Source organism: Metopolophium dirhodum, chromosome 2 (genome assembly GCF_019925205.1).
Source record: "Metopolophium dirhodum isolate CAU chromosome 2, ASM1992520v1, whole genome shotgun sequence".
NCBI lineage: Eukaryota > Metazoa > Arthropoda > Insecta > Hemiptera > Aphididae > Metopolophium > Metopolophium dirhodum.
In genome coordinates, this window is record NC_083561.1 from 37,902,452 (window position 1) to 37,920,365 (window position 17,914).

Below are 17,914 nucleotides of genomic sequence, written 5' to 3' on the forward strand. Positions count from 1 at the left end.
TCAAGTCGTGTTGTGTTAAATAACTTAAATGTAAGGTGTTTTTTTTTTCTAATAAATTAAAAATGTTATAAGTGCCCGGTATACATTATACGATATATTTTATTATTGACCGTAATAATATACGTTGTATAACTTGTAGGTATAATCAATGACAAGCCCCGCCGTGATAAGCCATTTCACGTTTTCAAATAAAATCGAACGGTCCATTTAACTGCAGTTCAACTTGTCCAAGTCTCGTCCAAGTATGATTTTTAAAAGAACAAGTCGAGATGTTTTATTCTTATATGACGGATACGAATGTAATTTGTATGCCACGCGCATCCCAGAAAGTATATATTTTACGATCATACAGTATCCTACCCATCTACCTCAAACTGTGCGATTGGCCATAATTATATTTTTACGATTTGTGTAATAGTTGTTCCAGTTCCGTGTACTTATTATTGTACGCTCGCTATTAAAACGTGCCTACTCAATTTAATATCACCTCATAACGCGAAAACGATACGAACTATAAATGTAAAATTTCCCATACCGAAATCTTTGCCGGGATGTATTATGTAATAATATCGCCCTCGGAAGCTGCAGTCCGCCGTATATAATATGCGAAATACGACGCATAGATCGTCATTAAATCGTAAATCGTCGCGAGTCCGGCAGCCGTATAGGTAGAGGTACTACTGTGTCTGCAATGAGTTACTAAAATCAATAGCGTAACATAACATTGTGTTTATAGTCAATGTTATTATAATATATTTTTTTTTTTGACTATCGAATTTTAATTTCTATACATTTTTATTAGAGATTGTTGTACACAAAAACTCGACAGAATGTATTGCATACAATTTTTTTTTCCTTTGCCAGAGGCTCGAGACCTCAAGAAACAATATATATATATATATATTTTACGTAGAAATCCATTATACGTATGTTGTGCCCGCGGATCGTTACATAAATAAATTCGTTATAACATATTATATGTATGTAAAAATTAACACAACGCGTGAATACACGATTTACGATATTTTTCTACGTTACAAATTTCTAGAAAAATCCCGCTCAAAACCACAACATCCGACCGAAGGTCCTATGAACTAATATTTGCGAATGCCAGCTACGACTACCTCTATTCATTTTACGCGATATTAAACGAAATACTAATTATCTCCACCTCCGCGGATACGCATGCAGGCTTCTCGCAGGCGTTTAGATTGCTGATACGATATTTACTCTGACTTAATTGTCGCACAAGTTTGTTTTGCTTTTAATCATATATTATTATTTAATATTATTATATGACATAATTATTGAGGGTTATCAAGATGTATTTTCACACATTTAGAAAATAGACGTTCTACGCGTGTTCTGCGTTGCATATTACTATATAGGTAACATAAGTTTTCCGACTGTTTTATCCGCGAAACGTTGTGCTCGCTGATATTAATTATTCCGATTTCTTCGGATGCACTGAGTACTGGCGTATAATATTTTTAAATTAATTTCAGAATTTATAATGTTTAACACTTGGCGTAAATATAGCGTTTTGAAATACAATTGTATTATTTTCTCCAACTGCTCGTATGGACCTGGAGAGGTATGTTCTTATGGATATCTAAATTACTAGGTTTATGCGCATGTATACAGAACCAACATTCCGTTTTACGATCGAACATATTTTGCCAACTATTGAAGATTTCCGTTCTTGAAAACCGCGATTTTCCCATTAACGCGTCCTCTATAATATGGGAATGGTTCGAGTTAAAACTTGGAGCAATATGATGTGATAGTTAAAGTCTGCACCTTATAAGTATTGTGATAATATATGGACAGTTTAAAATATAAATGGTCTTTCGATTGGTCCTCCTCGATCATCGATCACCTGCGCATATTTCCAATCATCGTCTATACTTGCTTGACCACACGGGACAGTCATTATTTTGTCATTCTGTTTACAGGTTGCGGGCGAAACTTCAATATATAAATACTTGTGCATATATTATACAACGATATATTATTCCGTTTGGTTCTAGGCGTTCGACCGCGACTCGCCTTGACATCTAAAATAATATTATGCGAAACCGACGCGGAATATTATATTATTCTTTCGTCCTAGGCGTCGGTAAAAGTATAAAAAAAAAATAATTCAATATCCCCACAAGAAACTAACACTACAGTCGCTGTGAATATTTGACCGGTGCGATTACTGTGCGTTATTCCTTCGTTCGACTTCAAAACGGCGTTTCCGCGTCGTACGAAATAATAATATTATAGGTAACGCACCTACTGTAATATAGCATATAACACTATATACATATTTTATATCCATAAAATATTTTAATGGTATTGTGTTATGGTATCCGCGGTGGAAGATTAACCCGGCGAAACGGGTCGCGTGGCGTGTGTATTACTCACGGTCGCCGAACCCGTACTTGTGACTCGGACATTTTTCTTTATCATATACCGATGTTATGATACCGGACGAGTCCGGTTCGGGCGATTTTTTTTTTTGGTACACTGTGCATACTGCACCGTCGCGTTTCGCGGATTACTCGAGTTTTCCCGTGTATAGTTCGCGGAGGCCGCTGCTGCAGTTGACCACCGAAATTTAGAGGGTAACGATCGAAAAAAAAAACATCCGGCCGCTGCTGTGTTGCATGTACTATGTGTGTATAGTTCGTTTTCGCAGCCCGCCGAGCAGTCGTCGACAATGTAATACACGGCCGTAATAATATAATAATAATAATAATATAATATACTACATATTATTATTATTATAGTAGGCAGTGTGTGTGTAATGGGTTTGTGCAAAAGTGGTAATGCAGACGAAAAACCGGTCCGGTAATCGTGTCATAAGGGCAACGTGTCACGGCGGCGGCCGACAGTACGTACCTGCAATAATATTTCGTGTTATAATATGATAAAAAATAATAATAATAATAATAATAATTTATAATGCAACAACAGTAATAATAATAATAATAATAATAATAATAATAACAATAATATGATATATTATCGCATCATTTGAAGAATCGGTACGCGCGCGTGCGTGCCTACGCCGTCTCACCGAATTCCGGTCCACGACATCCGGATATATCACTCGGACGGATTTGGCATTGCCGCGCGGCAGAAGGGCCGCAATCGCGGTCATTAAGGGTACATGCCTACCGCACGTGCACCGCAGTTAGATGCACTTGGCCGTTGTGTGAGTGTGCCTGTCAAGTGTGTGTTAGTGTTTATGTTATGTGTGTGTTAGAGTATATGTTATGAATATGTGAGTGTGTGGTTGTGTGCGAGTGTGTGTGCACAACAACAATTGACGAACAAACCACAAAGGACGCGTAATTACATAAGTATATGTGTGTGTGTGTGTGTGTGTGTGCGTAGTAGGTACGTATGGCGAGAAAAGCAAATTATTTCGAAAAATAAATACAACTCAAATTGTATATGTATGGACGGCGCCGACCGAGTACGCGCGGGTGTAGTCGTGAGCAATCGAATATGCTGTAGGTACATGGCAGGTTACCTGTCGAATGATTATTTTGTACACCGCAGAGTTTCGGCGACACGGAATAACATATTTGTTCATCGCAGCGAGGGTAATTGAATATTATATATTACTATTTGGTCGACGGTAATAATATAATAATATAGTGACTTAACCCCGGGGTTGTGATAATTGTCTTTGACCCGCAGCGTTGAGCGGAACGAGAATAATAATATAATAGTAACCGGACCTAAGGTAATAGCAATTGTCTTTAATTTACACGGTCGAACGGAGAACATGAAACGGAGACGCGTTTAAAACTAATTATTACTTTTCCATTTTAAAACGACGTATTGTAACTACCTATTTGAAGTGGATGAAAGACGAAAGTATAACATTATATAGACACATAGATTAAGATTTGGATATTATTTGTGATCGCGTTTTTTGTACTTAAGTAATATCGGGTATCGTTCTATAGTTATTAGTTATTAGTAAATTCTTGTGGATATTAATTATAATGTATCGCGTAACCTTAAAAATATAATATTAAATATTATTATTATTTCCTTATATTTCCTACGGTCGTCGTGAGTATGGGTATAGGTATAATGTATATATTAATAACAATAATATTACATACATCGTTCGTCTGTCAATATTACTGCTATGTTTTGACGACCTATATGATGGTATTTAAAAAAAAAATTTTTACCGATCGGTACGTTGTGTATGATGATGACGATGATGTATAATACTCATCGCGTATAATATAATAGTCGCTAACCCGTTCGCGAGCTCGCAAAAAATAAAACTATAAAAAGAATCAGGTCGCCCACCACGCGCGGTTGCCGCCCCGCCGCCGCCGCCGCCGCAGCACTCGAAGATCGGTCAGCGCGAAAACTCGTTGATTACCAATTACCCGGTGTATTGTGCTCGCGTCCGCGTACAGGTATATGGACCGGAGACTGCGGCGGCGGCGGCGTACAGAATCTCATGATGTGCACTAACGCAGCCGCCGTACAAGGGTCGGTATAATATTCTTCTGGACGGACAAAATGGTCGATTAATTCCCGTGCGCAAATATAACGCATAACGGTACAATAGTTTATATTAATTGTGCTTGTGTGTGTGTGTGTGTGCGTGTGTGCGTGTGTGTGTGTGCTCACACAAGTGGAGACCAGCCAGACGCGCGACGTGCCTCGCCGCAGACCTCGAAACACGTCTAATTATTTATTCAATATAATAATATTATTTTTCTTCGTTCGCCGTACGCGGACAAATAAAACAGCGCGCGGTCATCGTCGCATACGTTAAATACATGGAAATAAAATCGTGTGTACACTTCGCCTGCCAGACATCGATAAGACCATAAAAGTCCGATTATGTACCTATATTATTATTATTTACTGTCGTATACATACCTACAGCAGCCAGGCGCCTGAGCGATTTTTTAATAGGTAAACTACACTCACTCGTTTCCTCGAAAAGCGCAAACGTTTTTAGAATTTTTTTTCCACATACCTAGGTAATTTAAAACCATTGTAAACGTATAAGACATCATTTTTTCTAAAAAAAATATACATATTACTATAATTTTAACGTTTTTTTTTTTTTAAGTTTTTTAATTTTTAAATGACAGCATACACTATTTTAAATTTTATATTAACTCTGTGAGTATTGGCTACGCCATAACCACGACGATTATGATATCAAGAGGAATTTAAAAACGTAACACACCATTGTTTTGTAACGATATAAATATATAATGTTGTCATTATTATTGTTTCGATAATACATATTGATTTTTCGCATTCATCTATTATTTGCACGTACCTATACATCATAAAAATTATAATATTATCATAATCTATAACGTTGCCAGTACGCGTTTCCATTTTTTTACCGAGTAACGACGAGTAATATGTCCGACGTCTCAGATAGGTAGGTATATCATACCAGCTATCTATATTCTATACAATATCAATATCAGTGGATTGTTATGTCAATATTTTCAACGCCGCGATTCTGCCGGTCGACGTTTTTATGGGGCGCTTTGATTTTTTCGCACTTTTTTAAAAGCTCCGGGACGAGACGACTTTGACACGACGGACGGCGGACGATCCCCGTGGCCCGCGGCGCTGACAGCTGTCGGATTTCCGACACCTCCAACGGAATTTTACCATACAATTTATTTTTTACCTAACGATTTTTTCCCTCGTCTCGTGTAATGCACGTAAATACGCTATAATATTATATAGGCGGTGGGTACCTGTCTGCGCACACGGTTTGGCGAGCGAAACGAATAAAATATAAAAACAATATTATTATTATTATTACGGTCGTACCGTGGCAGTCATGCAGCAATGCGATGGCGTATTCGCAATAAGTTTTTGGAGTGGGACACCACTACCCCCACCGCTCTTCCGCCCCGTAAACGCGCCACTGCAGAATACAATAGTGCACGACGGATAAGTCGAGTGTATAATATTATAGCTAGTATAGCCAGTCAACATTATAATATAAAAGACCATATATATTAAACAATATATACAAACAATCTAAAACAATAACTCACGAATTCAATACAAGGGTTTTAAGTAGTGGCGAGGGGGTGCAAGCGAGTTCAGCACCCCTCCTACGTCTTGATATTTCTATTGAAAATGTATATGCTGCAGGTACGCTCCTCAAGCGTTTGAGTTAAATCAAAATACTTTCATTTGTCAAGAATTATTTATTTTTCAAATGTTTCAAATATTTTTCAGTTTGATATAGTTATTATATAGGTATAGAGCATATTTTGTAGTTAAATCATTTTAATCATTTCGTTACTCCATTTTTTTTACCTACTTACATTATTTTTATTTTATTTCTTAAAATATTTTAATATTATAAAACATTGTTTACTTCATTTTACTCTGTTTTTATTACATGTGTCACATTATAGGTGCTAATAAAATTAATATGTGTAAGTCATATACACAAATAAAAATAATATTTCTATTACTCTAACCGACTATAATGCTCTAATGGTCTAATATAAGGTGAAGTGTGTTGTTGTTTTTATTGTTTTACTTCAAAAAATACTTTGTTCTGTAAATATTGCAGTGTCGTAGAATCACTATCTACCCTGTTTAAACTCTAGAGAAATGATAAGGGCTAGAGTTTGGATAAAAATAAATCGTGGCAAAAGTGAAAATGTTCACGTAAACATAATTATTATAATACGAGATTCTTAATTTAGAGATTGGGTGTACCTATACTGATGAAGAAAACAATAGTATCCTCTGCCGCTATCGGTTGCAAAATCTGTTTGCACGCGACTGAACGCTGAAAATATAGAGATCGCAGACGCAGGTATCCTGCTCTGCCATTTCGTGCCACTTTGAGCTCTGAGCATAATATCAATATCTCTCGCAACTACAATAATAATATTATATTATAACAGATTAAAGTATATTATGGTCGTTGGCTCCATCGTATTATCGTCGACATGCACACTCGCTGCAGCACGCATTACAACTGTTATCATCGTCTCGTACTATACTACAGCGATATAGTCTTCCGTCGCGTAGTCGCATATACGTATAATATAATACTTAACCAATAATAAGAATAACAACAACAACAACAACAACACATAATATCGTATTATTATTATTATCGTGGTACCTTTAATAATACAACGCGTAAAATATTACGATCGCCGTGCGTCGTCGTTGCAGTGAGGACTTGACACGATTTATAATAATAATAATAATAGTAATAATATCGCAGTGTCCGACGATGGGTGGGTGGAAAAAAAAAATAATAATAATGCATTCCGTTCCGCGTGTCATCCACAATGGCTATTTCGTCGTCGACATTTCGGCTTGCGCACGCGCGCCGTACGCACGGGCCGAATACCACTACGATAATGATAATGATGACGATGGCGAAGAGACGATGTCGATGACGACGATGATGATAGTATTAATAATACACTCACTGGAACCGAACACGTCGCAATGGTCTCCGGTTCGGTCGTCCAGGAGTCCTCCGCCTATACAATACCGGGAGACCTCTTGACGAGCACGTGGCTGGCCGCCGGTGCGCCACCGCCGACATACAGGGCGATTCACCGAACACGTCAATCCCCGTTTTCTTTTTCATTACCGCGCGGTTGAACAAAATCTGATTTTTTTACATCGGTATAGGTATACTTGAGGACCACATTTTAAAATTCTTCAGGTTTTGTGCACTGCGTTACTGGGTGGAGATATTAACTTCTGTTATTCAAATATTAAGAACTCTCCTCTTTTACTTTGAAATCGTTAGCAGATATTTTTTCTCGACGTATCAAAATCGAAAGCGCAATTTTTAAGCTGTCGCATTTTGTCTACTACCTATACATTAGGTCCACGACAGTAGGTTTGGGAAATATGGGAACTTTATTTTTATTTTTATGGGAATTGAAAATTTAGTAATCAATATTAACCCGTCAATAATTATAATTTGTAAAAATTGTACAAGTACAACAAACACTACGTCTAATATTATATCTGCTATTTTATATTTTTGTAAAACCATTTTTCAAGGACTTTTATCCTTATACCTAGTATAGATGTTTTAATAGCTGAAAAACTACTGGTTCAAATTTTGAATTTAGATGCGTCAATATTTTTAAAAAAATTATCCACAGTAATTATTTACAGTAAAAAAGAGAGTTTCTAATTTGAAAAACACAAGTTTATATCACCACTGGATAATAGTCTTTAAGTAGTTAAGTAAAACGACAAATGTCAGTAATATAAAAATATAGTCTTTGAGACAGTATACCTATTTAAAAACTCCAAAAAGATTAATAAATAATAATAAATGCATTATTAAATTAAAAAATTACATTAATTCTGCTTGGTGAATCACTCTGTATTGGTAATGATATTATTTTCCGCCGCCGTCGGCTCTATAATACTTACCAGTTACCATACTATATAACATGATGACAATAATGTGGCCGAGTCCGTCCTCGTCCGGCGATGTACACGCTCAAATCATATTATTACTATTATAACTATCATCATTATTGTGACGTACGGTTAATGCCTATGAGAGGTTTAATTGTATTTTTCGCTCTTTTTATCGTCGACACATTCGGTCGGACAATGTAGGTGTATACGCGCGCGGAAAGTGAATAGTCTTTTATACCTACCGCACGCGCTTACTACAATGGTTACACGACCAGTTTGTCACGGATTAGATGATATTATTATTATACTTTTGAAATAATAATGTGATTAAAGTGTTCAACTATTTATGCATACATAATGCGCGGAATAATAAGGCGTCGTTATGTAGTACAAAATTAACGCGCATAATGCAATAGATTAAGTGTAAAATCTTAATCATTATATTTCCGAGAGACTGCTGTGCGGTTTCGGAGAGCTCAACTGCGCGCTGACTGGAAGAGACTTGGATGTCCGAAAGCATTAGGAAAAAAACCGTTCGCTTCGATTACCCTGCACAGGTACCTACACTATGTTCTTCGACCTGTCCGTCTGCGCGCGAGCCCTTCCAATTTCGGCGTCGGGGCCGAAATGTTGTCGAAGTCACAGACGAAGGGACCTACGTACAATTTATTATTACATACCGAGGATAGCGACCGTTGCGTCCCTCGGGAATGACCGACGCATCGCGTCACGCAGTGTTGAAAAACCGATGTAGACACGATATCATATACCCGAGTGGGTGCGTACATAGACAAGACGTATACTGGGCACGTTAGTGATATAACGTCGTCGCATACACAACGTGTACATTGCAAGAATCTTATGGAAAAAAAACATCGTCCAATGACGACAAACATTTTAAACAATTTTCCCATTTTTCCTTAGCAGAAATTTGTTCCATACATTAAAATATAATAATTATATCCGTGCTGCGTGTACCGGACGTGTACAACTGTTTGCCGTCGTTATGCGTACAGATTACAGCCTGGTATACCGACTAGATAATCTTATTGCTCGGGGCGAGTCACTTGAAAGTATACTATTATATATCATTGAGATTAGGGTTGTTTTCTTCTGGATTTGATTTAACATTGTTTTTGAAACTCTCGGAAACTACCTAATCTATGTATACGCGTATACAGGTTTACGCGCTTGAATTGGAAAAACAAAATCAGAAGGCGGGCGTAAAAGTGTAAAAAAATGTGCTTACCTTAATATTTAAATGTATTATTGATGATTAGGAAATTATAATTAGAGGGGGTACGTATTTTTTTTTTTAATAAAAAGAGGGACTCTTTCCCCCTAACACATCGCCCCTCAATATTCAAGCACTGTACTGTAACTTGTAAGTAATAGGTACCTAATAATATGTATCGTCGTTTGTCGTTTTTGAAGTGATATATAATATTTATTTTAACCTATTCCATTCGAAAAACGATAATAATAATAATTTACTATTATCTAACCTTTCCATAACGTTTCTCGATAACGGCGCGCCCACGTTCGCATACCTATCGTTGCCCGAGATACATTATGTGTTTTTCGTGTACGGAATTTTGTATATAGGTACAAAACGAGTGTTTTTACCGGTACACTAAATTTTGATTTTATCGAAACGACTGTTTACTCAGCGCGATATTATCAAACCGTATACCAGGTAGTGAGTACCAACATAGTATATATAGATACCTATCCAATAACAAACGGGAACACCCCGTCACACAAGTATCGATCTTAATTTACTGTTTTTTTTTATTCTATGTTCTTCTGTATTTCTGTAAAGATTAATAACTATTGCCACGTCGCGTTCAATATATTATTGCGTTTCAAACGACTACCTGCTGCAGCTTGTGTTGCTCCATGACCGAAATATGCGCATTAAACCGAGAGGGATGTGCACACGATTATTCGTGCGTACATATTATATTACGAACGGGGTGCGCAATGTCTTCGGAGGTCGGGCCTATTATAATATGCTTGCACCCAAACCGTTTGTATAATGGTTTACACACGTGTGGGTATAGGTAATAATATACGATTAAGTAGTCACGCATTATAATATTATGTGTTGGTAACCACGGTTACCGTGCACGGGGGGGGGGGGGGGGGGGGGTAGCCTCTATATGCGTGGTGACCGCGGCGACTCCCCAACGGCCCAAACACGTGACGTCTGTACACAAAGGAACGCGTACCTACGTGCGTATTATATTGCTCCCAAATGCGTTGTATCCATGTAAAAAAAATAACATTTTGATTTACATCACAAACGCGTGTCTCGCCATATACGTCGTACACCCTAAAACCAGGCCCGTAATTAACGTTGAACGTTTTAATTTTTGACCCGTTGCAGCAGGACTACCGCCGCACCGAAGCCGTCGGTCGCCGACGGAGATTTATATATTATCATCATCACAGCTTAATATAGGTATAAAATGTTAAATTTCCACGATGAAATCTTCAAAAGAATGTAGTTTTTTTTTTTTTTTTCAACTCGAGTGGATCGAGATTTTTAATTTATTAACTTTCTCTCCGAGGGCAGGACTACAAAAAACATCACACACGAAAATTAGAATAGTAAACGATTTATGTTTTTCCAGTTTTGAGTTTACTATGGTATAAAAAAAAAAAAAAATACTCATACTCAAATTATACTGTATCGTATAATGTAATATAGAGCCTACGCCTAAAGTAATACTTTTTTCTTTTTAAATCCAGATTATAAAGTCGCCGTAGAAAGTATTCAAAATCTGATCTGGATAATAAACTAGGCATCTATAAAAATGTCAACATTATATAACTCCATTTTGATTTTTGAGAATTTCCGAGATGGGCATAATAGCTGCTGTAACGGTAATACAGCTATAATTTATTTTGGACGGCATGTTTATTATGAAAATATATTACATTTAAAATACATAACTTGTTTATTATAGGGATATAAAATACATATCTTGAAAATCACTAGAAATAATTCAAAACCAGTTAACGACATGTGACGTGTACAAATATGCAAATGCACACTCTTAGCATACCATCAATATATATTCATAATATGAGCATTATGCTATCATAAGATATAACTCTCAATATAATTTAATGAATATACAAAATCATTTCAAATCGTGTCATTAGTATTTTATATAACCTATACTAATGGATATTCAGCTGGTCATTAATTTTTGAGTAAGTACGCGTTTTAGTTTTCAAAATATATGTGGTAATTATTTATAAAACCATGAATTTTATTGTACAGGGGTAATTTAAAACGGAATACAGTATCATTTTGCAAATTAAATATTGCATACGAAACGTAATTTATTTTAATTAATAACTGCGAATCAAGTGTATTTATCAACGAACGTCGCAACATTTAAATTCATAAGTAACAATTATAATAATAGTAATATAATATTGAATATCATTTTTTGAATTTACCGTTAAGAAATATTTTTTTATAAGTCAGAGGACAGCATCGCATTTATTAGTGATTCGTCACGTTCAAGTGTTCCGCGAAGTGTGCACTGCCAAAAGTTTGAGATGAATCGCAAACGGAAACATCAGTCAAACTAAAACACTGCTGCAGCAGTCAGTTCAAACATCATCATTATATTTTTTATTTTATACCGAATCGAGATTCCGAACAGAACAATAATCTATTAGCCATACTTAGGGATGACAAAAATAAAATCGATTTGTTGATACATCGATATATTTCTTAAAAATAACGATATTTTTGTGGCATCGAACTACTTCAATATTATATTAGTGTGTATATAATAACATAATATTATATAAAAGTTATACGAACTCGTCCGAATCCAATCTTATTAGTTTTTAAAAGTCTACGTTGTCGTGATATTCAAAACCAAATAAATACGCGACTCGCAGTGCAGGTCACAGTATAATTTGGCGAATTATAGCATAATGTGGCATATTATCATACGCTTAATCGTAACTCGTACAATGCACGCAGATTTATTCACAATGAATCATCCGATTGTGCTTTGCTCTGCACCTGGGGCTACCTAGCTGTTCACCAGACGAATTGCGCCAAGTGAATACTTTTTTAGGGATATATATTTTAAAGTGTATACTACGCGCGTATCATGATTATCGTCAACCACTGCGGAGGAGATAAGCAATTAGCCGAGTCAATATTATGTTCAACAGATATGCATGAAGGAAATAATACGGATTTGAGTTCCAACTAGATGTTGTTCGCATGTGACCCGCAGGAGAATAGCCTGCACACGCCACATAGAACATATTATTATTATTATTTTATTGGTACCTGCTACTACCACCTACCTATTAAATAAATATGAAATCGTATTCTTTTATTATTTAATGTGTCGCATACTATCGTGTTTATATCAGGTACTCGAAACCTAAAAACCAAAAATATATGAACTCGTCAGAATGGAAGCTCATCATTTTTAAAAGGTCTATATTGTCGACATATTCGAAGCCATATACGAATCGCAGTACAGTCGTTTTGGAGAATTATATAGCATACTATCACACGCTCACGATGCAGTTGTTCAAAATAAATCATCCGATCGTGCTTTGCACCTGATTTCACTCCAAGTGATTACTTTTTTTGGGGATATATGTTAAATATACCGTGCACGTACCACCACGATTATCGTCAACCAAAGACGGAGAGTTAAAAAATTGGCGGAGTCAACGGATATGCGTGGAATATGAATTTGAATTCCAACTAGGTACAGATGTTTTTCGCGTGTGATCCGCAAATTTCCGCATAGAGCACACATAATAAGTATATATTATAGGTACCGAATTAATACATTTTAAATATTATTCTTTTATTTAATGTATCATATTTATATGTTACACGCTAAACCTCAAAACCAAAACTATATTAGCATTCGAATCGTTGGATGAATCATTTGGAATAACCCTAACCTGGCGTAATATAATAAAGACCTCTTCGGCGATGGCTGGTAATGCGCATACTCCGAACAATACCCACGCCTCAAGGTCGATTATAGATTAAGATTTTGAACTATTCTAAAACACGAGAATTTGTGCTTTTCGTTTTCGCGTCGTTGCGTGTGCATGCTTCAGGGATTTCATGTGCCAGTCATGATATTATTTATATAATATATATATATTATATTATAATATAATATAATTATTTATCTCGAGCGAGTGTCATTGACGTTCACTGCTGCTGCAACACACATAATATTATACTCCCGAATTATTAGTTTTCTCGGGCTCACCCCCCCGATCCAATCCATCTTTGTCAATTATTTACAGTGGTTGATTTTCGAAATTAATTACTCCACGGTTACCCGTACATTTAAATAGGCATTTAAGCCGGTTGAATACGAATATATATGATACGAATTTGTTTATACATCTATAACACATATAGAGCAGTCTGGACCTGCAAGGGTCTTCAACCTTTTCAGACAGCTGCTGGCCACCTATTATTTTTTTCAAATCTCGTGACCACATTTGTAATTGAGACACGTAGGTATGTATTAATAATATTGATTGAAAAATTGTGAACAAATACATGTCATGCTTAAAATGCGTTCACAGGTCTCGAATAAGGGCCGCGGGTTAAAGACCCCCCCCCCGCCCCCCGGTCAAGAACCGAGACGGATGGACACGCAATATACATATTATACCTACCTAATAAATAATATTATAATATGTCCTGTATAGACACGCATTAAAGGAGTCCCCGGAGTATCGCAATAGATACGTTCAATAATAGAAACAGTCATAATAATATGCTCGTTCGATTTAATGTATATCCGTGTAATAACAACACCGCGTAGTCGTGTAAAGTACGACATGATTTATGAGTTTCCACTATTTTTGATAATAATTTAGTATAAATTGAATTTCAATTTTCAGCAACGATATTGACGTTACAATAATAATAATAATAATAATAATCTAAATCACAAAAAATTTAAATTAAATTTAAAGTAGGTATATATACATTTTTAATTTTTATTTTTTTAAGATAAACTTGATTTGACCACTTACCTATTAATTATATTACCACAATTGAAAAAATCAATATTAGCCGGTATTACCTGCCACAATTTTTTTACGTTTGTAGGAGAATATAAGTCAGTGTTTTTTATTTATTTATTATTTATGTAAAACAAAATATCCTAAATAAACATAAACTATATGAATCAATAATAATCAGCTGCACTGTAGACTGTAGTTGATAAGAGGGTATATTAATATATTATAAATTGTGTATGTACCTATCTATGCTACGGTACCGGAAACAATAATAAATTCTGTGTGCTTTACATAATATTTTATTTACCCTTCCAGACAATATCATTTTCGTCCGCAGTATAATGTACCTATACATATTTTTTTTGCGTTTTCGTTTCAGGAATGATATACTTTGGGAGATCGTCTCTGTGGACCGCGCTGTTACTGTGGTTGTGGTTCGAGAACAATGTCACCGGCGCCGACGACAACTACAACAATAACGGCGTGCACGAGGAGAAGGACACGCCACACTCGCGGCAGAAACGTCTGCTGTGGATCACCACGGACGGCCGCCTGGCCCTGCCGCCCGGCACCAGGCTGACGATAACGCCATCGCTGTCCCTGCCGTTCGTCAGGTACCCACCAGACGGGTTCCTGTCCAACATGAGCATCAGCTTGCCATTCACGAGTCAGTGTGACGGTTTTTATACGTTGATATATTAGTTATTTATCTTTATATACTCATCACTCCCGTGACTTAAGTGGAAACTCCGACTTTAGGACGTCTGGTACTCGGCAACTACGACGACATTGCCTTGTTATTACTATTTACTACTGTACACATGAATCGTTGAACCGAAACAGTGAAAACGCTCAAATTTTTACTCTACATTACGACCCGTTCCCGAGACACAACAACTGGTCAGGATAATATTATAAACTATTAACTATTGTGATCCAAGATCTTACACCGATTCCCGATAGATGGGTTCCTGTCCAACATGAGCATCAGCTTGCCATTCACGAGTCAGTGTGACGGTTTTTGTACGTTGATATATTAGTTATTTACCTTTATATACTCATCACTCCCGTGACTTAAGTGGAAACTCCGACTTTAGGACGTCTGGTACTCGGCAACTACGACGACATTGCCTTGTTATTACTATTTACTACTATACACATGAATCGTTGAACCGAAACAGTGAAAACGCTCAATTTTTTACACTACATTACGACCCGTTCCCGAGACACAACAACTGGTCAGGATAATATTATAAACTATTAACTATTGTGATCCAAGATCTTACACCGATTCCCGATGGATGGGTTCCTGTTCAATATCAGCATCGCCTTGCCATTGACGAGTCAGTGAGACGATTTTTATCCATTGACATATTTGCACGCCATGAAGTCAACCTATGGACAACATGATGCGATTAGAACAATATTATAAATTATAAATAATTTTGATCATGCCTTTTATGCCGATTCCGCGCGATGGGCACAACGAATACGACAACATCATATTATATGGTTATAATTGAGACGAATTTAATTTACTCCGCGCCTACACGTAGTTGATAAATATATATAATAAATAATACACAAATGTATTTTGCGCCATTTCTTACCTGCTGAAATGGTGATTTGCACAACCACTAAAAATTGCGGTTTCGACATTGTCAAGTAGACGACGAGTTGTAAACTTGTGAACATAATATAAATAGCTTTACAAGATTGGAAAATTCAATGATAATACATTTTATTCTAATACTATTATCGTATTTTATAATATTCATAGACAACTAGTACCACTTGAGTTAATTTAAATGTTAATATAATACTTGATTTTACTTGTTGTCAACTTAAAAAAAAATTAAAATTTTAAAGAAAATTTAGAAATTTCTAGTTGGGTAATAGTAATATCATAATATATTGTATATATATAATATAATCATTATTATTTCACTTAATTCTGAATTATTCAGTGAGTTACGGTGAACTCGGTGCGTTTCATTAGTGTCCATTAAAATTTAATGTGGCGCAAACTATATAAATAATATAATTTGATATCGGCCGTGGGGGATATAATTACCCAATAGGTAGGTATATTGATTTTTTGGCGTAACGCATCTTACATAATATACCTACGAAAACATTTTTTTTTTGATCATTTTTGGTGCAAATTACATACGCCCTCGCTTCTGTAGGTATACCTACGTATTTTTATTATTCGTACTGTGCAGCCCATAATGGTGCGGCACATCGTTTTATTTACGTACATCATTTCTATATTTTTCTCAGCACAACGAGCATATTATATTATTATAAATCATTAAGTATAACTAGAAAAAAATCTTTAGTCATGTGTATAGTAACTATAAGCACGACAACGTCCAATTAGAAATAGAGGAATTTAAGAATTCGTAAATAATGTGATGGTATTATGTAGACATTTACGCTTTTTGCGTACGGCAAAAGAACGTCATTTTTCCCAGTTAATTTTTTCAACATTTTTCCTATATATCGGCAGTTATTTTATTCTTCAATTCCATCGTTAATTTGTTTTACCTGATTTCCACATGTCATTGTAAAGACCACCGCGAGTGCCGAGTTGGTGTTAAACATAATTACATAATAAATAGTGTAATATCCCTAATGAATAAATCGATTGGTCGGCAGAATAAGAAAAGAAACTCATCACTTTTGTCCGATTGAGTAGGTATACCTATATTATAAAGTTGTTAACTATACTTACCACCGGTGCTACAAAAACCAACAGGTCGCGGTATAATCAATGTGCATAACCTAATATTATTTATTCCTAATGATATGAATATGTACAATATTCTAATAGGGCGTGCTAGAAAATTGTCTACGGATAAGTGCCAACTGTGAATTTTGTGTGTTTTTTTATAATAAAGTTAAACGCATCGAAATAAGTAACATCATATAATTTAATCCAATAATTACAACTACTGAAAAAATACTTGGTACGTATAAAACTTGGTGTTTAATTATTCACAAGGCACAATATCGATTTTATGCCATATAAATTATAAATATAATATAATATATGAAATGTATTATTTGAATAACATATATACAACAACATGTAAATTGTATATTATACAACAATTTCATGAACTCGTTTCAACGTTAGTCGGTCGAACAGTCCAGTAATTTTTTTTTTGTAAAATAATATGCACTTCGACTCAAATCCGATTATTCATATTGATTACTCGCAGACGTCTTTCTAACCATCTACCTATATAATATAGTATACACTATACATCACTTCGTTATTTGTATTTATATTTTTTGAATTATTAAAATAAAACCACTCCAATGAAAAAAAAAAAAAAACAGAAAAAATAAAATCAAAATCTTGTTAGGTCCATTACCGCTCTCCACATATAATATATATATATATATCATGTGACCA

At 35.6% G+C, this 17,914-nt stretch overlaps 1 protein-coding gene across 2 annotated transcripts in view; it reads left to right on the top strand.

The window, feature by feature from the left end:
• Positions 1-17,914, top strand: part of LOC132939834 (uncharacterized) — a 48,313-nt gene that overhangs the window by 14,861 nt on the left and 15,538 nt on the right. For both annotated transcript variants that reach the window (XM_061007230.1, XM_061007231.1), the window contains exon 3: positions 14,870-15,157. In XM_061007230.1, the coding sequence (XP_060863213.1) occupies positions 14,872-15,157 (286 nt within the window). In that variant the 5' untranslated portion in view covers positions 14,870-14,871. The remainder of the gene's footprint in view (positions 1-14,869; positions 15,158-17,914) is intronic.